General features: G+C 42.6%; 1 protein-coding gene across 1 annotated transcript in view; it reads right to left on the bottom strand.

Annotated features, from left to right (window-relative positions):
• Nucleotides 1-1,813: 1,813 nt before the first annotated feature.
• LMNTD1 (lamin tail domain containing 1) overlaps nucleotides 1,814-23,599 on the bottom strand; it is a 247,267-nt gene continuing 225,481 nt past the window's right edge. The window contains exon 15 of the mRNA XM_077807458.1: nucleotides 1,814-1,954. Within this exon, the coding sequence (XP_077663584.1) occupies nucleotides 1,814-1,954 (141 nt within the window). The remainder of the gene's footprint in view (nucleotides 1,955-23,599) is intronic.

Genomic DNA, 23,599 nt, shown 5'->3' with positions numbered 1-23,599 from the left:
TGCAACTGCTCCTCCCAGACTCATCTGGGTATCCTCTCTGGGGCCTTCAAAGTAGGCCACCTTGTGAGACTCAGGGAGGTAAAATCTGAGGACCCAGATGCAAGTGGCTTAGAAAAATCTGACTTCAGAGGAAGAACGGGACCGGGAACTCATCACGTTATCCCAGACAATTTCAGCTGACTTTCCCCTCACCTCTTGGGGGTCCCAACTCACAGCTTGTGAACCTCTCTTCTTTGATTAAAAAATGAGGAGTACTTGTGGCACCTTAGAGACTAACACATTTATTTGGGCATAAACTTTCGTGGGCTAAAACCCACTTCATCAGATGCATACAGTGGAAAATACAGTAGGAAGATATATATACACAGAGAACATGAAAAAATGGGTGTTGCCAGCTGTAACAAGACCAATTAATTAGGTGGGCTATTATCAGCAGGAGAAAAAAACCTTTTGTAGTGATAATCAGGATGGCCCATTTCAAGCAGTTGACAAGAAGGTGTGAGTAACAGTGTGTGGTGGGGAAATTAGCATGGGGAAATAGTTTTTACTCTGTGTAATGACCCATCCACTCCCAGTCTTTATTCAAGCCTAATTTAATGGTGTCCAGTTTGCACAGATTAACCATTACAATCTAAAGAGCCGGTAGGTCAGCATTGCTCCCCTGGGGATGCAGCCTCCAACTTCACAAACTCTTCCTTCATTTTCCACCATCTAATAAACAGGAAACCAGCCACTGCTCCTCTACATCAGGCAATATCTTGCCACCAGGCTACTGAGAAAGGCTCTGGAAGGCTGTTTTTGGTGGGAGTTATTAATATATTCATAATTTGTGATTTTATAATCCAGGCAGTGGGAAAATATCCCCAAATTTAGGTTAGATTTTAAAACAGTATACAAGAGATGGATGTCTGTGGAAGAAGTTTTGGGTAAGTTTCTCCCTGTTTTCACTGGAGATGGAAATGAAATTAAATTTGAATCCAAATATGCCAAATTTTGAGGACATTTGGATCTATATATGGATCCAAAATTTTAAAGCAGACTCCTATCCTTGTAATTGGCTGAATCAAAAGCCAGCATGTTAACATTCCCAAATCTGAAGCAAGTTAGGATCTGTCTTTTGCATCTAAAACTCATCTTTAGTTAACATGAATACTGTCCTGGGGATAGATTTGACCAATGGAATCTTCTTACCAGGGCAGTCACAGTCTATCCTGTTTTGCCTACCCTGTTTTGATTCCATTATAGTATGATCATTACCCACTGCTGGCCTCGAGGACACCTTTGTGGGCCAACTTTGCCTAACCATTTTCATATATCAGCTGCCTCCACTGGATTTGATAGCTGTGTAAAAGGGGGGAAATAAATCATCACAGCATAAGAAATATTACATTGCAGATACTTTTAAACATCTTTTTCCCCTGTGCAACCAAAATAGGTGGTTATTTTTTAAAGGTATTTGCTTTGGTAGTTAAATGTTCCCCCCCTTTAAAACACTGAATGATTATATAAATAATATGTAAAACATTTTATATAGTATACACTCTCTCTATAATGTTTTACATATTATATACACCCTATTATCAGTCATTCCAAATATATAATCAATAAAAATGTAATTATAATAGTCAGTGAAACAAACTTTCTGGTACATATCAGTCTACATGGAAACAACATTTAAATTCTATAGTGTCACTCAACAACCTCGTCTCCTCATTCCCTGAAGCAATGACCCACATATTACTATTTTTGCTGCAGAGCATTAAGGAGCTCCCCCACCCTCCTCGTACACACACTCCTATTCATAGATCCTGTGTTAAGTGTTAGAGAAAGTGGTGGGTGTAAAAGAAGTCAGGGTTGGTAGACTGAAGATGTAAGGTGAATTGACAAAGTACTTCTGTAGAGCAGAGCCAGTGGGTGCAGGAGAACCTACGTACATCACTCCACCTAAATTAGGCTGCAAAAGAAAAACAAGATTCCTGGTAAGTTTTAGAGGTAGAGTAAGTGCATATAGTATTAAACCAATACTCTCTAAATTGCCCTTATTTAGTTAATTTAATTTTTCTTTCCCCTTAATGTTTGAAGGGCTCATGAATGGTGTAGGAGACTGAAGTCTTAGTTAGCCACAGAACAGATAGAGTAGCAATGCAAATATTCGCCATGGCAGTCAGCTGACCTGGAGAGATTATTCAACTGTCCATTCAGTTGCTGATCCTTCTGCTGAGAGTGCCGCAAGGGAGCCAGTTGGGAGGATTGTGTGAGTTCTGTGCACATTTGTTCACTAGGAACTGGACGAAGACCACCAACTCATTCACATTTTAGTCACTAGTGTTCTGAGAGAAATTCTGTGCAGCATCTTAGAAGTAATAGTGGTAAATCTTAGTCTTTACCAATTCTTTGAGCCACCCAGTAACTCCCCTAGCTCCTTTCTTATAAAAGTGACACTAGACAATGGAATAAGTTGAAGGTCAATAGTTCAAAAGCCATTAGGCAAAATAATAATATATTATTAATATTAGTGGGTGACAAAAGTGACTAATAATTTTAGATATCTTAGAGAGACCTCATTTTCAGAAGGTGATGAGTGCCCATCTTTTGAAAATCAGACTCCTCTGAAGCGTCTCCAGATGAGTCCCCCAACACGGAGGCATCCAAAAAATCACTAGTCAATTTGAAAATTATTAATAAATATTGCAAAAACTAAAATGATCTGAACTGGGGAAAAACAATGGCATGTTTAAATGTACCAATATATTAAACTCTAACAAGATTATATATCAAATTAATGTATTGTTTTCCATACTGAAACTGGAAGGGGAACCGACATTTCTGCCAAAATTTTGTGCCAAGAAGCTGATATCATCATGACCTTGTAATCTATAACTGAACGCCAGCTTCCAGTCAGTATACAAATATACCAATGACAAAGCCAAGGTGGCTAAGAAGCATTCTTTGATTGTTGCTTTAAATAATTATTTGGAAATTTAAAACCTAATTCTTGGACCCCTGAAAACAGGTGTGAAGTCATTACAGTGATGGTGCTAATGCTAGAGCACTCACTAGGCATAGGATATAGAGCCTTGATTCAAACCCTGTTGAGGTCAATAGGAGTTCTTATATAGGCTTTGTGCTCAGGCTCTGTGTTCATTATTAGCAATAATGTTTGCAGACTTATACTGTGCTTCTTATTAGAAAGATTCCAAAAACCCCATCAGAGGCATGTTCTGTCCTTGGCTGTGCACATGTGGCTCCAATAGATTTCCAGAGGACAGGTCTGCATACACAAGGCAGAATATGGCTTTAAGTGATTGCCAGTCCCTGAGAAGCACTGCTTCTAACCTAGTGTACATACAACACATTCAGACCAACTTCAGCTCTCCACTATTTACTTAAAATGCACACTGTAAGAAACACAGATTTTTCACATCTGAAAAAATCTTGGTCACACGTCACTTTTTTGTACATACAGAGATGGGAGCTGAGTCAAGGACAGCTGCATGATCGCCTGGGAAAAAAATCCTCTGGAGGAATAAGAAAGAAATTGTATTTTGAAAGGAGGTGACCTAGTGGTTAGAGAAGATGAGTAGGTGTCAGGTGGAATCCTGAGGGCTATAACTGGCTCTGCCATTGATTTGGTGTGTGACCTTGGGAAAGTAGCACAATTTCTCTGTGCCTCAGTTTAATAATATCTAATTCATAAGGGCGTTTGTGAGACTAATTGTTAATTAATCTTGTTCCAGTGGTTTGAGATCCTCATATGAAAGGGGCAAAGAATTATTATTATAATCTGATCCCCAGGTCTGGTTATGTTTATGATCAATTACCTACCGGGATTAAAAAAAACAGCAACCAACAAACCTAAAACAAAACCACCCATTGGCAGGTATCTTGACATGCAGCTAATCTTTCATGGTCCCTTTCAGATATAGAATATTTTTAGACACAAACACACCTATTACATAACATTATAGAGTGGAAAGTATTCTCTTTTGTGAAATGTGCATCTTTTTATGTTGGGCTGTAGAATCCAAGACTGAATTTAGAAACATTGGAATTCTAATAGCAAGGCGAACCATTTGTCCAGCTAGTCCAGTATCCCATAGATGAGAGTGGCCAGTACCACTCCAGATGCTTCAAAGAAGGGTACAAGAAACACTATAGTGGACAATTATGGAATAACATCCTCATAGGATAGCTCTTGGCCTCAAATGCATATTGTAGAAATGCGTTCCTAAGATTAATTATGCATTGAGTGGAAGAGTTTCCTTTTATTTGTTTTTAATTTTAATTTTATTTAATGTCCCTTTGTTTCCTATATAAGGAGAAAGGGTAAATAAGAACACACAATTTACCTTCTCTATACCATAATTTATCTTGTCTCTCTCATGTTTCCTTTTATACATTTCTAAACCACAGTCCTAACCTTTTCAATTTAAAAGTTCTCATCTAATCATCTAAATTACCATCTCTGGACACATTTATTTCTGCAGTATTTTTTTTTTTTTGAGATAAGATGACCAGGACTGAATACAGTATTCTAGCTGTGGTCATAACTTTGGTTTATCTATGAATGAAACCATAGCACTCTTGATTTAAAGAAAGTAAGAAAGAAAGAAGTGTTTAACCAATAAACACCAGGAAAACACTGGAAATGGTTATTTGTATTTAACTATTTGTCTCGTCTACATGGAGCAGTAGTGTAGATTGCGGGAGTGTGATTTCTGAAGTGCACTAACGCGTTGCAAATTAATTGATCTGTGTAGACCCAGATGGTGTGCACTAACAGTTCCTTAGTGTGCTTTAACATAGTGCTGTTTGAAACAGTGTTATGCTTATGTGCACTAAGGAATATTACAAAGAGATTACTCATTACACTGTATTACAAATAGAAAGCCCCCAAACAACTAGTTTTTGGACATCTACATAAAACTCAAAATTGCTAAAAATAACCCATCCCAAATGAAATTAATAAACCTCCCAAAATAGAATTCCTATTATTTTCTATCCACTTCCTTATATGTCCTAACATGATTTACCTTTTTGACTGCTGCTGTGCATTAAGCAGAGATTTTCACTGAGCTGCCACAACAATGACTAAGTATTTTTCCTGACTGGTTACAATTAATTTAGAACTCAGCAATGGTTAAGGGCAGTTAACTTATTCCTTCCAAAGTTCATTATCTTGCATTTGACAACAGTAAATTTCATCTGCTATCATAATGTCTGTCTGCCTACATTTGTTAGATCCTTCTGAAATTCTTCAGTCTTCTCTAGTTTCATCTGGGCTAAATTATTGTGTCATCTGCAAAGGTAGTCACCTTATTGCTCTCCCTCTTTTCCATTTCATTAATAAACACCACGTTGTAGTACACAGATCCTTCAGGCACTCCACTGTTAATCTTTCACCACAGTAAAAATTTACTATTTAATCTGCATTTTGTTTTCTAACTCTTCATCAATTTCTAACAGTACTTTACCTGTACTTTAATATATGTCTTACAATATGACCTAATAACAACTCAGAGGTATTGTATGGGAATACTTTTCAGTTAAATTCACAATGACATCACTTTTCATTTAAGCAAAAATTGACCCTGATGAGCCTCATGCCATTTAGATAAGATGCTTTTTAAATATTTCTAAGATTGGGTTGTACCAGACTCCATCCTTAAAATGACTGTGTCAAAGAGCACCATCAAAGCATCAGGCTGACGTTTCAAGATCATTATATTGTCACACAATACACTCATAAAGAATAGTTCTGACATCTGCTGCAATTAGTAGATCACTCGTGCATACTTGGCTCCTTGCATCGGTGCTATGTGTACTCACTAGGAGTGCTTGTGGTGATGCATAGTGGAGTACACCCTGGGGAGGTAACCCAGTGTACAACCTGCCATCACCCACAACATTGCCAAAACGTCCCAAAAAGCAATGTATAGGTGGCAGAAAAGAGCTGTGCAGGGGTGACTGGGAGCAAGGGGTCAAGTTCCCGTCGTGCACCCTTTTCCATTCCATAGTTTTCACACCTCTTTTAAAATCCCACAATCCCATGTGGCGCTGTTCGTCCTCTCTGACAGAAACATGGAGCCTTCGCAGCTCTGCACTATTACATCAACTGTGGCTTCAATGCTGTGCAGTGAGGTGTTGTTACTGCATCGCTGTAATGGTGTGTTTACAGCAGTGAGAGACAAATTTGAGCGTAGACACACGCACAACTAGGTTGACACAAGGTGACTTACATTGACCTAACTTCACAGTGTAGACCAGGTTTCAGTACTCCTGGCTCTAATGACCTCACTAAGGCCACTTGGCAGTGGGATAAGAGTAGGCTATAATCACAATGATATGGCTCACCTCCAAATTAAGATGTCGGGAAAAAGCCATTAGGTAATTCTTGTAAAACTTGGGGTAACAGACATCAGCCTGATTGATGGATCTGACGCTGTAGAATAATTATCTCACTCTCCTGCCCAGTGGAGGAATCTACATGGACTACAAAAAGAACACAAAGGGACTTTCCACAGGAGTAATTGCTCAGAGCAAATTGGCAGCTTTAAAAGGGAATCAGGTGGATTGCCTTTCTTCATTTTAGATTAAGGTTAAGAATGGAGTAGTCACCCTTTTATTAAATCTCTACGTGATAATGAACTGAAGGTAATGTATTCACAAAGATGATACCATCTTACATTACAGTTATGTAGATGCTTTTCATCGCAAAGGACCCCAAAGTACTTTACAAGCTATGGCTCAATCCTACAAAGTGTGGAGAACCTCCTGAGTGGAGAAAAGGGCCTGGAATTCCCATGGGAATTGTGGTACCCCACCCTCCACACCACCCAGGAGGTGGTCAGCACTTTGCAGGATCAGTCCTTTATAAATGCAACACCTTGTATAAGATAGTAAGAACAGAAGACTAGGTTCCAGATCCTCAGCTCGTGTAAATAAATTGCAGCCATTTACATCAGCTGAGAATTTGGTCGTAGGAGTCAGATTGCTGGATTTTATTCTCAGCTCTGCCACATGATCACTGGGCAATTCATTTAAACTCTCTGTGCCTCAGTTTCTCCATTTGTAAAATGGGGATTGTCACAAGGTGGCACTGCCCCCTTATGAAGGAAGAGGCCAGTGCATCTGTGACTGGTCCGCTGACTCCCAGTTAGGCTATATTGGAAGGAACATGGACAAATCAGGAAAGTGATTGAGAGAACAAACATGGGGCTTTCGCTGCACCCTAGAAAAGAGATACTGGCTACAAGTCAGGATGCCTGGGTCGTGGGAGAAGGAGACTCTGGAACAAGAGAAAGACCCAGGGGAGTGCCCCTGCAGCAACTATCCTGGGCAAAGGGCAGGAAGCTGGGAAAGAATCCAAGAGGGACATGAGATTTTATTAAGCCCAGGGTGGGTGGACATTGTTATTCCATTGTTTCAAGGAAGACTAGAGCCTGAAGAAAGTCAAGAGTGAAAAAGGTGACAGAGCATGAGGTGGTTTGAGTTACAGTATGGCACTTGAGTTTAAATCCTTGAGCCAGGTAATAATGAATTATCCCATGACGAGGGATCCTCTGCCCAGGATAGTGTTTGAGGAGTATTTGCAGTGACCTGGAGAAGGGGGGAAACTGAGACTGGGCACCTGCAGGCACCTTCCCGCCCGGAGGAGGCATTGGCAAGGGGCCTGACAAGTAACAGGGTTATTAATACTTCACAGAGTGATGTTAGGCTACAAACGTGCAATTCTTTTGTAATGCATAAATGTGTTAGTTTGCTTTTGTTTTGTCTTTAAGGATGACATTTTTAATCTCATCTGTTATCAATTACACTATACTCTTTTTACAACTCCTGTTGTATGCTAAACCTTGGGTGTAATGGAGAAGCTGCAAAGGAATGTAATTAAATTAGGAATCTTCTAACAGGCTGAGAATACATTGTAATTAGGTCCAAGCTGTGAAGTTCAGGAGCCTGCCACTGCTTCCATTGACTGAAGATGAAATGTCAATTCCACATCTGAATTTTCTCCAGTGTTCTGAGTTACAGAGTGAGCATCTGCAAAGTTTGGATCTGGAGCTGATCTTCTTTGATTTCGTGAGTGTTCTTACCTGGGGCTTTGGTTCAGGCTAGGGCTGTCAAGCAATTAAAAAAATTAATCACAATTAATCACACTGTTAAACAATAATAGAATACCATTTATTTTTGGATGTTTTCTACATTTTCAAATATATTGATTTCAATTACAACACAGAATACAAAGTGTACAGTGCTCACTTTATATTTATTTTTGATTACAAGTATTTGCACTATAAAACCCCCCAAAAGAAATAGTATTTTTCAATTCACCTAATAAAAGTACTGTAATGCAATCTCTTTATCATGAAAGTTGAATTTACAAATGTAGAATTATGTACAAAAATAACTGCATTCAAAAATAAAACAATGTAAACTTTTAGAGCTTGCAAGTCCACTCAGTCCTACTTCTTGTTCAGCCAATCACTCAGACAAACAAGTTTGTTTACATTTGCAGGAGATAATACTACCCGCTTCTTGTTTACAATGTCACATGAAAGTGAGAACAGGTGTTGGCATGGCAGTGTTGTAGCCGGCATTGCAAGATATTTACGTGCCAGATGTGCTAAAGATTCATAAAAAGAAAAGGAGTACTTGTGGCACCTTAGAGACTAACAAAGATTCATGTGTCCCCTCATGATTCAACCACCATTCCAAGGGACATGCATCCATGCTGGTGACGGGTTCTGCTTGATAACAATCCAAAGCAGCGTGGACCGACGCATGTTCATTTTCATTATCTGAGTCAGATGCCACCAGCAGAAGACTGATTTTCTTTTTTGGTGGTTTGGGTTCTGTAGTTTCTGCATTGGAGTGTTGCTCTTTTAAGACTTCTGAAAGCATGCTCCGCACCTCGTCCCTCTCAGATTTTGAAAGGCACTTCAGATTCTTAAACCTTGGGTCGAGTGCTGTAGCTATCTTTAGAAATCTCACATTGGTACCTTCTTTGCATTTTGTCAGATCTTCAGTGAAAGTGTTCTTAAAATGAACAACATGTGCTGGGCCATCATCCGAGACTTCTATAACATGAAATATATGGCAGAATGCAGGTAAAACAGAGCAGGGGACATACAGTTCTCCCCCAAGGAGTTCAGTCACAAATTTAATTAACGCATTATTTTTTTAAGGAGTGTCATCACCATGGAAGCATGTCCTCTGGAATGGTGGCCGAAGCATGAAGGGGCATATGAACGTTTAGTATATATGACACCTAAATACTTTGCAATGCCAGCTACAAAAGTTCCATGCAAATGCCTGTTCTCACTTTCAGGTGACATTGTAAATAGGAAGAGGGCAGCATTATCTCCTGTAAATGTAAACAAACTTGTTTGTCTTAGCAATAGGCTGAACAAGAAGTAGGACTGAGTGGACTTGTAGGCTCTGAAGTTTTACATTGTTTTGTTTTTGAGTGCAGCTATGTAACAAAAAAAATCTACATTTGTAAGTTACACTTTCACGACAAAGAGATTGCACTTCAGTACTTGTATCAGTTGAATTGAAAAATACGGTTTCTTTTGTTTATAATTTTTACAGTGAAAAATATTTGTAAGAAAAATAATAATGTAAAGTGAGCACTGTACACTTTGTATTCTGGGTTGTAATTGAGATAAATATATTTGAAAATGTAGAAAAACATCCAAAATATTTAATACATTTCAATTGGTATTCCATTGTTTAACAATGCAATTAAAACTGTGATTAATCACAATTAATTTTTTAATCACGATTAATTTTTTTGAGTTAATCGTGTGAGTTAACTGTGATTAGTTGACAACCCTAATTCAGGCTCATTTTAGGGATCTTGATTTCTTATAAAGCAGCCTTGAGGTGGCATAGACTTTTAAAAATATAGCTTTGATTTTATTTTTATTAGAGCTGGTGAAAAATTTTCCATCTGTACGGTTTTTCATTGGAAAATTGGATTTTCAACTAATTTTTTTTTCCATGAAAAGTGTTAACTTCCTGTGGAAAATTTCAATATTTCATCAAAAAAACCCAAACATTAAAATATTTTTATTGAAAATGACACCCCAGTGCATCATGGAAATTCTAGTTGATGCACCTTATGCTTCTGTATGGCTCTCTGGCCAGACTACATCTCCCAGGATGCATATTATCCAGGGACTCTTAGGAAGCAAAACAATTTTAAATACATCAGAAGCAGGAATCCTGCCAAACAACCAGTGAGGCCCACTGGACGATCAATGATGTCAAGGCCGTTGCAGAGAAGCTACATACATTCTTTGCATTGGTCTTCACTGTAGAGGATGTGAGGGAGATTCCCACATCTCTCAGTCATTCTTTTTAGGTGTTACAACTCAAAAAAAGCGATCTAAGAGTCATTGTGGATAGGCTTCTGAAAACGTCCACTCAATGTGCAGCGGCAGTCAAAAAAGCTAACAGAATGTTGGGAACCATTAGGAAAGGGATAGAGAAAAAGACAGAAAATAGTATAATGCCGTTATATAAATCTCTGGTATGCCCACACCTTGAATACTGCGTGCAGTTCTGGTTGCCCCATCTCAAAAGAAGATATATTAAAATTGGAAAAGGCACAGAGAAGGGCAATAAAAATGATGAGGGGTAATGGAACAGTGTCCATATGAGGAGAGATGAAAAAGACTGGGACTGTTCAGCTTAGAAAAAAGAGACAACGGGGGGGGGGGGGGGATGGGATAGGTTAAGGGTAGGTCCATCAGTGGCTATTAGCCAAGGTGGTCAAGGATCCAACCCCATGCTCTGGGTGTCCCTAAACCGCCAACTGCCAGAAGCTGGGGATGGATCACTCCATAATTGCCCTGTTCTGTTCATTCCCTCTGAAGTCTCTGGCACTGGCCACTGTTGGAAGACAGCACTAGTCTAGATGGACCATTGGTCTGACCCAGTATGGCCATTCTTATGTTATGACACACACCCCCTGTTCCAACCAGCTCTACTTTTTATCTTACTCCTGCAAGGGAAAAATAAAATAAATGTGAAAGTCTGACCTTAGGTGAAGGGTAAAGCTTCAGCATGCTGAGAAAGGTGGTGGACGTGGCATTGGGGGCTGGAAGGAGAGGTTCTGTACTGATTGTAAGAATTGTAAACCGGCCTTGTGCTGATCACCCAGTGTGAAGAATGTCCCTGGAAGAAGGAGTTTCAGGGTTCCTTTCCTATCCTGTTGTGTAAATATGATATGATTAGCAGAAAATGACCTGCCTGAACCAAAACCACAGATGTAAGGCTCCCAAAACATGGGGAATGGCCAAGATATGAATCTGAATTTTGTAAATCAGTTTCGTCTCCTGAACAAGCTGATCCAGAAACGTGGACCTGAAGATCCCAAACGCTGAGGTGCTTGAAACCTAAGTCAAAATTTTGCCATTAAGCCCATCTCTAATCTTTTAAAATAAAAGCTCCCTTTCTGCCAACAACATGATATAGACTGGGGCCCCACATTTTGTGGGTTTCCCAAAACTTAAGTGTCCCCAGACATCCTCCGCACAGACTCTTACTCTTAGGTCTCCCCTTCCCCTCACTCCAGTGAACTCTTTTCCTTCACTAGTAGTTCATCCGGTGTGCAAAATGTGGTATATGCAAATTTGTAATCTTTCGCTTCTTACATAGCATTGGCTCAATTGTCCATGACAAGTAAAATGGATGGAGGACCTTGAGGAGGTAAGTCATATACCAATTTCATCAGTATGCTCTGTTCACTGATAGCACACTGGGTCTCCTGGGATCTTTATTAAGCCCACAGATGGGAATTGCAGCTTGATTTCTCGATTCACTGCCTTTGGATAAGATCAAAACTTTCTCTGGAATGAGTTCCAGTGAGCTGTGACCCTAGGAATAAACTGTTTGTCTGTGTACACCTATTGCTTGTTCAATATATTCACTCCTCATGATTTGTGAGGCTTTTTTCATTGAGTTGGACACAGTGCTGTACAGCTGCATCACTGTGCAGATTGCACTATGTGGTAGGGAAATAAATGGAAATCCTAAACCTTGGCATAGAAAAACTAGTTTGGTTCCAGACTTGCTGCAATTTACCTCCTTTCTTGCAAACACAGAAGGGGTTTTGGGCGTAACTCAAAGCCTTCTGCTGCTCTTCTTGGTGGGTGTCAGATACAATAAAAGTCTTTCAGAATGACAGTGAAAGCCCTTAACGTACTGCTTTTGTATAGTTTCTAGGCGCATTTCAATATGTTTAAAAAATGAGTGAATAACTTAGTTCCTGTATGCCATTCGGTTCAGCTCACAAAGCCTCATCCTAAAAAACAGAGGCAAATTCTGAGGCTCCACAAACATCCCCCCTAAATAGGTATGCAGAGCAGATCTAATGTATGCCCATTTCATAGCTGACAGCAGCCCCAGGCAGGATCCTCTTCCCCATGCAAATGGTGCCCTTGCAAAATCTGTTGTGGGGAAACTGCAAAGGTGGGACCATTAGTTAGTTATGTAAAAACGTGCAAACCCACACTTGATGTTGCTCTCACATGTTCCTCCATGACTTCTCCACAGATATTGACAGAAGCCAGAACACAACAGTTAAATCTCCACCCTATGACCCTGACTGCTGGACATTGGTTTTCTATCTGCAACATCTGCCACAATTTTTTCCTTAAAAGGGAAAGTACAATCTCTCAACCCCAACATGGCTTCTTCTCTCCCCATTCCACGCATACTCATCATATCACTTAACAGCAAAAACAGTGCAAGTTATTAAAAAAAAAAGTTTTGGCTCCTAGTATTTATTCCCCAGCCTGGTCTAACCCATTTCCCTTTCTTTCTGCCAAATCAAAGGCAATTTAAATAATTTACCTTCCCCCCCAAAGTGCTTTTATCTTCTGGGGTTTCAGCCAATTTTCCTGTCTACCTGCTCTCAAGCTAATTAAAAATAGCACTTACAAATTATCTCTGGTGGCTCACAAAACTTGAAACAAGTCTCTAAGGTATGAAATATAATCCAAAAATAACACTGGGAGTATATTCCAGAAATAACATCCCTGGAAACTTGGAGCCACATCCTTAGGTGGTATAAAGCGGCATAGGTCCATTTACCTATGGGTCCATTTACAGAGTTAGGCTCATTTACACCAGCTGAGGACTTGCATATTATTCAGTACTCATAAAAAGCGCTACACTGACTGCCCTGGGTACTGTAATCCTGTTTTATCAATAGAATACAAGCACCTGGAAGGAAAGACAGATGGACAGACATCAAGCCAAGCTTGTACACATTATCCTGCCCCACCAACGTCCTTCCGTTGGAATATGGGGAGGAATTTCTTTGAGAATAGCTCTACAGCTATTCATTCTTCAGCTTCTCTGGCAAGACTCTCAACACAGGTGGAAGGTGGGATTGGGGATGGGCGATCTGATTCAGAAAACGTAAGAAACTCTGGCACCTAGGCCACCTTTAGAATGAACTTCCTTTTAAAAAATTTATTTTAGGTTCTGAAGTGTTTTGATAACTTGGCACTTCTGAATTCTCATTAAAACAAGAGGGAAGAAAAAAATGCCACAAGGAGTGTGACCATTCTCCTGGCATTTCTCGCTGAATCTGCGGACGCAAGAGGATCAGATGTGACATCCAAACTTGTGACTGTTTATCTAACTTGAACATGAACTCTGAAGCTTTGGCTGTGCATCCATTGCTACTTGTCATGTGGGCAGATGTCCTCTCGGAACAAGACTGAGGCCATCATCTCATTTCATATAGAACACTGAAAAATAACAAAATGGTAACAGGCCATATCCCCAGCCTTATTCCTGCCCCGCTCTGTGCCATTCTGCCGGATGACCAGCAGCCATCACTGGCCAGCTGGAGACTTCTCGATGGGGTAGAGCTGATACGGCCGGTTCTATACCACCCGCTTGCTGCCCCGATATAGGGAGCATTGCCAGGGAGAGTGGCTGTAGCTAGAGCATTGCTCTCCCCTGGCAATTTTCAGCTGACATAAAGGATCGATCCCTGGGGGACTGTAACCCATGGGGCAAGCGACAGCAGTCCTGAGGTAGCTCTGACTAGTGCCAGGACTGCGTCCCAGAGACCAGCAGAGTACAAAGGTGTTGTTAAGCCACCTTTGAATTGCCAGGCCAGAGGATCAGGGACAAAGACTTGTAGCTACTATCACATGATTTAAACAGCTCTAGAGATGAAAGGCTCCACTGCCAATTCACTATTTTCTAAGGCATTCAGATAACCAGAAACTTGAACTTTTCAAAGTTACACCACTTCACTTGCCATGACAACCCCTCCTTTCATTGACCTCTGATGCTCTCTGCAAAGTTTAACACACACCTACACAACATCTCACTGGGAACCAGATTATGAAGTGCATGAGGTGAAGGTAGGGGAGCAAAGTAGTCAAATGAAGTTCTCTTATTCTGGGGCTGGTTCTCTGGCATGCTGTGATGCAATCTGTGGACTGGACTGCTCTAATTTGTGCTGGCTGGCCATGGACACCAAGAGGCTGTCTGCCAGTCAGAGATTGCCAGAGTGCAGTACTGTCAAGCCACATCCCCTGCTTTCTCTGTCCGTAACTCCCTTTCTATTCAAGCCAGCGACTGCCTCACACCAGGAGAATCCCGAGATGCAGAGATAGGGATGGTTTACATCCCCTTGGCACTGTCCTCCAGAGAACCTGTATCTATATCTCAAAGGATTCTAATCCAAGACAATCATACACATGCATCATCATTAGTATGCTAAGCCCTGTTCTAGCATATGTTATTACTTTGGTCACACATTTCAGCTGGGGAAATAGATCTACTCCAACTGGATGTAAATATTCATAGACTTTGTTTATTGCAGACTCACTAGAAGATATATGTGGAACTATCTATGTTATATGGACTATGCACCACATTATTTAATAGGGATATAAAAATGCTCTAATTTACTGAAGCAGTGTAGCTGTGTGACACAAACACTAATCAAGCTGGTGATTCCCCTAGAGCCTGGTACAAATCACATCTCCTATTTCCCATATCTTTATTCAGCTCTTTTCTCCCCCATTTAGAAGCAGTCTTAGCACGGGTGAAAAGTGCTGGACAAACAGCCCTGGAGAATAAAGTTCTCTGTTCCTCTGCAGCGCAGTGGCCGTACAGTCTCACCCCAGCAATGTGACACCACATTATCCTCACCAACGAACAGCAGCATTATTTTCAAAGTGATCCAACCACACAAATCTGCATACAGGATTTTGTAAGACCCTACAAGAGCCATGAAATCCTGGCTGTGGTCTTTGGTTATTTCCTTTGGATGAGCAAGTCCACATAGCTTTTCTGGAAGCTTTTGAAGCTTTCTTCTCAGACCAGCTGAAAACAGGCAACATTCGGTTAGGTTTGTGCAACTGAAAAAAACTGAGCACCTCTGGGAGCTTGGGTCTCCTGAGGAGCAGGTCCAAATTGGGGACCATAAGTGGGTGTAGGAGACTTTGTCAAATACCGTACTACATCTGACAGAGCCACAGAGCAGCCACGCTGTAACAGGGGCTATGATACCAGAGCACCCCCTCAAGCCAAGATGCAGCAGTGCTGGGGCTTGTCCACTCTAGCATCCCCTATTGTCAGCCAACCTGGTTCTGCAGCGTTCTGATTCTTTTGTAGCCCAGCCCTCCTGCCAGGGCACCTTTCAGTTCAATCCCCTTCCAGGCCAACAAAAGTCTAACTGAAAATCCAAATAAACATCCCAACAAATGGTTCTTCTATCCCTATTGGGCTACACTGAGGTTCCCTGGTCTTCACTCCTCCTCTCAGGCCTGCAGACTTCTTCTCTGGTCCGTAAGCTGAGCACTGTCTCCCAGGGCTTTCTCCTTGCAGACTCTTTTCTTCCTTGCAGGTTTCTCCCACTGTCTACCTGAGTGGTCTTCAAGTTATTGGAATACCACACTTCCCCTCCCCAGGGATTCCTGCAGCTTCTCCCAGGGACCTCCCTGCTTCTTACAGACCGTACCTCAGGGTCTTCCACAGGAACCTAACCTGCTCCCTGTAGGTCCTCTCCCTGCAGGAACCTCCTGTTTCTTATATCCACTGCCATAGCTTTCTCACCACAACTGTTCTTTCTCAAGCATTTTTATGAGGCCCAGGACTCACCATGCTAACCCCTGAATCCATTATCCCACCCCCTCAGGTTGGCCCCATTTCCCTTTAAGGGCCAGTCGCCCTGTGATACACTTACAATATTACAACAGCACTCTTTTCCCCCTCCTCTGGAGGAACCAACTCTGGGGGCGAGAGGGTAGTTCAGATTCAATGTCCTTTCAGTCCTTGTCTGTCCAAATAGGTGCCAGTAATTACTAGCTGGGAGAATGTTTTTTGTCCCCTGAGAACTGGACTGAGATCTGCCAAGTTATTTCACATGTGTATTTCTCATACACATGCCATGTGTATATGGCCAAGCACATTTTGGACATTATTGTAATTGAACAGCTATTGAACAGCTTTCTGTGCCACCATTTAAATCCCACTTAAAACCTAATTTGAGGACTTAAGTGAATATTAAGTTGTGCATATGCCTTCTGATAGGGTTTAAGTTGGACCTAAGGGAAGCATACACTTGGGGCTAACCAATTTATTTGAGCATAAGCTTTCGTGAGCTACAGCTCACTTCATCAGATGCATACTGTGGAAACTGCAGAAGACATTATATACACAGAGACCATGATACAATACCCCCTCCCGGTATTGTATCATGGTCTCTGTGTATATAATGTCTTCTGCAGTTTCCGCAGTATGCATCCGATGAAGTGAGCTGTAGCTCACGAAAGCTTATGCTCAAATAAATTGGTTAGTCTCTAAGGTGCCACAAGTACTCCTTTTCTTTTTGCTTTCCAGAGTGTGACTCAGTTTATTGCCTGGCACATTACCATCCCATTCATACTGGTTTTTATAAGCCTGCATTCTGGTTGAGGACACAATGTTCTGACCCTAAAGGCCATAGCTTCAAGTTTTCCAGACCCAAAGAATAGTTCTGTGTAGCTTGAAAGCTTGTCTCTTTCACCAATAGAAGTTGGTCCAGTAAAAGATATTACCTCACCCACCTTGTCTCTCTAATGTCTTCCCAATACATTTAGAGCAAGACTACAGCTGCTCTTTTGAAGAGGTGAAACTCTAATAGGCAATCTGCTTGATTTATGTACCATGAAGCATGACTACAGATGGGGAAGACTCTTATTCATTAGATAATGTATTTGAAATGATAAATCCAGCTTGGTTATTATAAGTTACCAAATGAAGAATAAAAGGACATTTTTGTTTTGGCCCACCTTTTGTCTTCTGTTTTCTAGGCTCAGGTGAATATTCCTCCCCAGCCCCCAATTTTCTTTTGTTTAAATAAATACTTCACATGATATAGCTGCATTTCTTCAAGGTGCTTTACAAACATGCATTCACTTAGGCCTGGGCTTACTCAGCCAGCTCCAATTCTCCTTTCCTGATTGGAGCTGGCATGACAAAGGTCTGCCTCAGGGTTTCCTAGCCAGCACATTGTCACACACCTCCCCCCTTATGAACTGCCAGGTTCATCCTTCCTTGACATCTCCGCCCCTGTCCGATGGGGTTCATCCAGGGAAGCCTCTCCCCCTCTTTTAGACAATCACCGGCATCATCTCCTGGAGATTCTTTCATTCTCCACCCACAAAAAGTACACTGGTTGGGGGTGGATGTCCCCTTAGCTCTGCTGCCACCCACAGGTCCTCACACCAATTGCACCCCTGCGGGCAACCCTTCTCCTTTATTCACTTTTCTTCCAATAGACAGTTGATGCCAATTCCGACCTCCTGCTGGACACCCTGGGCCTCGGGTTCTCCCAAGCCACCAAGTGAGGGCTCCGTTTCTTCTCCTGGGAGCTGCAGTGTGGGGAGCTTCAGTTGTCCCTTTTCTTCTCTGCACCTCCTTCCCCTCTGTCTACCCTGTCCAGGCTCTGTTGTCTAGGGTTCTCATGTTCATTACCTCGAGGACCTTGCTGCTTTTCCTCCCTGGGGCTTCTCAGTGGAGGGGTCCCACCCCTTTCTTCAGGGAACCTTTCCTTTTCCCTCCGGGGGGAGGACCCCAGTCCATACCCAACACAACAGGGTACGGTAACCCCTCTACTACCCCGACCCGCTTCCATTTAAAGCTGCTCCACACTTCTAGGGGCACCTGGGCCACCGGGCAGTATCTCCTGTCTCCGTGGATACACTCCAGGGCCATCTATGCACATGGAATTATCCAGGGTGGTTTTATCAGCCCACTCTGGATGAGCAAGCAGGCTGAAGCTGTATCCACCAGGCCCCTACGGAGTTTCCTCCCCACCCTTACCGGGATGGTGGACAGCCTCTGCCCCTTTGTCCACCCTCTAGCAGTAGTCCAGCTGGAAAATTTGGTCCACCCACATTCCATATCTGGGCAGTCCCCCTTTTTATGTCCTGGCTGCCCACATTGCTAGCAAACAATCACACGGACTCTACTGGGAGCTCCTTGTGGTTCCTCCTTCTTCTTGGGGCCTTTCCCAGGAAGGGGTTCCCTCAGCTTCTTCCCCAACTCACTGTCTTTATAGGGTCAGCCCTCCCTTCGGGGAATGTCTGCCTCCTGTGTACTCCTCAGTCAGCTTGACTGCTGCATCGACTGTATTTGGCTGATGTCGCCTTACCCAGATTCAGATATTCTCAGAGAGGCCCTGTAGCAATTGCTCTAGGATGAGGGCATCCATTATCTCCCCCACCATTTACTTCATTATCTCCCCCATCATCTCGGGCCTTAGCCAACAGGTGGCCCAGTCCATCAGTCTCTAGGCAAATGCCCAGGGCTGCACAGCCCCCATCCATCAGGCTGACCGGAACTTTTGGCAGTATTTCTCCACCAACAGGCCCATCCGGTCTAGGATGGCCACCCTCACGGTCTCATAGTTCTGGGCTTGTTCCTCGCTCAAGGCCATGTAGGCCACTTGAGCTTCTTCCACCAGGCAGGGAGCCAGCCGTAGGGCCCAGGTTGCCCTATCCCATCTGGCGCCCATGGCTATCCACTTGAATGTACCAAGGAAGGCATCCGGGTCATCTGCTGGGCCCATTTTACAAAATCCCACGCCCGGCAGCCAGGTTCCATCCCCTACCGTGGGACTCACCATTTGCTGCAGGAGTTGCTGCTGCACACTGGCCTGCTCTATTATAAAGTTCTGTAGGCTTTTCTGCTATTCTGCCTGCCAGGTTAGCAAGGCCTGTCTCTCAGCCTGGTGGGACTGCTGGAAAGCCTTGCAGGGCCTTCTGCATCTGCTCCTTCTGTTTGATGAGCCATTACAGTGTTTCCTCCATCTCCAGGCTGCCAACCACATCCGTTGGCTCAAGTCCCGGACAAGTCCCCACATGTAACAGGATGCAGGTGGGCCCCTCTCTCTTCAGCCACTTCTGCACCCACAAACCAGCCAGAGACCTCTGCTTTGGTTCTATCACCAGTGCTCTTTATTTACAGTAGCAGTTCCCACCACCGTGTAGCTACAGACAGCGTCAGGCTTACAGCTTCAGGGACTGTTGGCTTCTAACACCCTAGCTCCTCCCTTTCCTCTCCTCACAGCTTCCTTCCTGCCAGCCTTTATGTAGCCCCTATGGGTTTTTCCTTAAAGTCTTTAAAATAAATGACACTGATATACTCAGCTGATGCACACATCATATGTTCTTTGAAGTAAATGCAGCTACATTGATTTACACCAGCTGAAGATCTGGTCCTGTGTGTTAAATTATATTACATTTATACAACCCTTTTAATCTTGAAGTACTCCAATGTGCTTTGGATACAGGAATCAGTATACCCACGTATGAAATGTGCCTGCTTCTGGGATAGGGAACAGAAACTGCATAACAGCATACAGCAATGTAACACAGTATACAGAAAATCCATTCAGCAGTCATTGCAGTTGTTTGGGGTGCAGAAGGCTTGATGAGACAGATTAGAGAGTAGCAGACTCTTGGCCACTTTCCAGAAAATTAAAACCATCCATTTTAAAGGTTTACACAATTTCCGCCTTCCTCCTCCAAAGTTTCAGAAATGAAGTTTGAGATGAGGATATTTTCCTTTAGGAGAACATGGTAGATGGAAGAGTACTTGATAAATGATACCTATAAATGCTGATGGGAATTTTTTGCCTCTGCCTGAACTGATGAAACAGCAGAAGTCACTTGTATTTTTTACTGTACACAGGATATAAGACAGAATTATTGCAAGACAAAATACCTGATTTTTTTTCTGTTTTCACTTCAAACTAGAGATAAGCTCAAGCTGCAGAGCCTCAGTATGATGTACACATATTGAAGTCAAACAAGTGATACCAGCTAAGAATCTGGCCCCAGGTTTTGAAACCCTCAAATTTTGGAGCTGCTGACCTATCTCTGTTTCGAACTAAAAATATTCTGGCACAGAAAGCAAAGAGAATATCCTTCTGGGATCTCAGCATTCTATTCATTTAGCTCTTTGCCATCTGGCCCCATGTAACTATCAGGGAGTTTGTGCACTATTTAAGATATTGAGCTCTGACCATCAGAGCGATTCCTAAAATGTGTTATTGTACGTAATGATCAGTTATGTGCTTATAGAGGACACTTCCAATAAAGTACAAACTTTACAGAATTTGGAGGATTAGGAATTTTTTTGAAGAGGAAAAGCTTTGGTTTGGGGACAAGGATCTTTGTAAAGGCTAAAGAGCTCAGAAGATGAATGATTAGGGGTATTTTTTAACCAGAAAGGAATAGTTGTTAATTTAAAGGTATACCAGAAGCAATAAATATGAATGGATTGTTGATGTGCATCCCAAGAAATTGATAAACCACAGACTTGTCATCTGTAGACTGCCTGGCTCCATATGAATGTTTACTATTATTAATTATTTATTATCTGTTTAGCATTGACACTGTACAAACTCAGGAAGACATAGTGGTACTTGCTTTCCCAAAAGCTTAATTCCACTCCTCCAAACCTGTTGCAAGTAACTTTTAAAATATAGAACTGGAAGTCAACAGACCTGGGATTCCATTTATTGCTCTGCCACACACTGCCTGATTACCTTGGGCCAGTCCATCTCACTGGGCAACAATCCTCATGAGGGTTCAATGCGATTAAATTTATCCATGCTTGTAAAACACATTGAGATCCTCAGATGTAAAGTATGCCTGGTCTGCTGAGTGGATGACTAGCTAATTCAGTATTGCCAACCTCTAAAGTTAAAAAAGCACAAGTCAGGTCCCCCAAATCATGAGATTTGTTTTAAACATTATGTTATTGTGGTTTTGATTTTTGAACTCCAATACCAAAGCAACTCTCCCAAATTGATAGAGTAAGGTGATTTTGGCTTTCAATGCAGAAGCTCTCATTGGCTGCCTGATGCATACAGCTTCTCCCCATGCCCCAAAATACTAAGTAATTCTGTGGACTCCTACTCCCATATCTGCCCATTCCCCATCTCAGCAATTAATTATACACCTCAACCCCCACATCAGCTTTGCTCCTCCAGTCCTACATCTGCCCCATGCCCCTCAGTGAACTATTGCTCTTCCTAGAACAGGGTGCCCTTTTCAGAGCTCGGGAAGTGGACAGTCAGCAGCAATTCCAGGAATACTTCACACCCTCTCTCCCTTCCCAAGCCAGAGCCGCCCTGAGCTGCAGGATCTTCTGCTCCTTCATCTCCCCTCCTTGGCTGAAAACTACTCTCGGCTCCTGAGGGGCAGGGAGAAGTGCTCTGCCTGCCTCCCATCAGCTCTGATTGGCTGCTCTTCCCCAGAAGGTGGAAAAGTGGGGAAGGCAGCCAATCAGAGGGGGGTTTCCCCTAGGTAGGGCTGGAAATTGTGTGCGAGCTACAGCTTCTCCCACCATCCCGAGACTGTCTACAGCAAAGGCCAAAATACCATTGCTTATGATGAAACTGAAAGAGCAGACAACACTGCTAACCACTGCAAGTATCTGACTCTTGCTGCTGCCTCTTACTTGATCCCTGCATCCATCTGTTGTGATTACATAATCTACATCGTGTTACCATGTAGTGCATAAAGGCTGAAGTGGTTACAAATTAAATAAGCAGCTACAATTTAACACAGCACAAGCTTAAAATAATAGAGTACTTGTTCTGTCCTATCTACAGGCTAGACGGGGGTGGACAAACTACAGCCCACGGGCCAGATCTAGCCTGTGAGCTGTTTTAAACCGGCCCATGAGCTCCAGCTGGGGTGCTGGGTTGGGGGCCGCACCACACATAGGAGCCAGAGAAGGGACATGCCAGTGCTGCTGGGAGCCACTTAAGGTAAGTGCTGTTCGAAGCCTGCACTCCTGAGCCTCTCCCCATGCCCCAACCCCCCGTCCCAGCCCTGATCCCCTTCCTGCTCTCCAAATCCCTTGATCCCAGCATGGAGCACTCTCTTGCATCCCAAATCTCTCATCCCCGGCCCCACCCCAGAGTCTGCACCCCCAGCCGAAAGCTGCACCCCTTCCCACACCCCTGCCCCAGTCCTGATCCCCCTCTGAACCCCTTGATCCCAGCCCAGACCCACCCTCCTACACCCCAACGCCAATTTTGTGAGCATTCATGGCCCGCGATAAACAATTTCTATTCCCTGATGTGGCCCTCCAGCCAAAAAGTTTGCCCACCCCTGGGCTAGAGAGCTAGCATATCTGTAATAGCTCATTTTCATGTTGCAACGTCATTATCCTAACTGCACCCACTGGATGAGCATCTCTGCTGCTCTTCTAGAAGGATAGCTTTAAGCCACCTTTGCACCTTCCTGGACTCTGCTTGGGGGCTGGAGAGGCCCCTGAATTAATGTGAACAGCCCTGTCTAAGTTTTGGCAGGGCTGCCCGAGGGGCTGTAGCATTGCCCGGAAGCTCCATTAGTGCAGACCCCAAACATTCACCTTTGTGTCACAGGTTTGAATCTGGTTGGTAGTGACCGAAAGTTAGAGATGGTCAAATATTGCAAAGACAGTGTTCATGAATTCCTCTTGAATTCCAGAGAGCTGTTTGGTACAACCACTTTTATATTTCCTAGTTGCTGTTCCTGCACATTTGTATGCGTAGGTTTGGTTTGGGTTTTGTATCACCATGCAAATACCCATAGTCATATTGGACTAAGGCATCTGTGCACAAAACAAGTGTAATCACTATTCACCATTTGTTATTCATTGTTATCTCATTTAAAAAGTTTCAACCAACACATCAGGGCACAAAAACAATACCAGGTGATCTACAGGATCAGACAGACTCCATATATAATAACTAACTAAAGTGAATAGCTGACAAACAACCCATAGACTCAAATTTGTTTGTTAAAATATTCTGCAAATACCTATGAATGACTACTACATTCTCAAAATCCACAACAAATTCAGCACTCTGTTGAAATAATGGATTTAATGGCTGTTTGATGGCCTTTGTAAATGATTATATAAGCTCAGTCCAGGTCTCCTTGGCCAGGTTTCTACATCAATAAAATCACTACACCCCCATCACTGTTTGGTACCTAAACCGATAGCCTCAGCAGAGGTACCAAGCAATGAAAGGACATGGAGATCAAAGTATAAAGATGGGTTTAAGCTAGGA

This window comes from Eretmochelys imbricata, chromosome 1, assembly GCF_965152235.1.
Source record: "Eretmochelys imbricata isolate rEreImb1 chromosome 1, rEreImb1.hap1, whole genome shotgun sequence".
In the NCBI taxonomy this organism is placed as follows: domain Eukaryota; kingdom Metazoa; phylum Chordata; order Testudines; family Cheloniidae; genus Eretmochelys; species Eretmochelys imbricata.
Note: the sequence above shows the minus strand (reverse complement) of the source record. Positions and strands in the feature narration are given on the sequence as shown.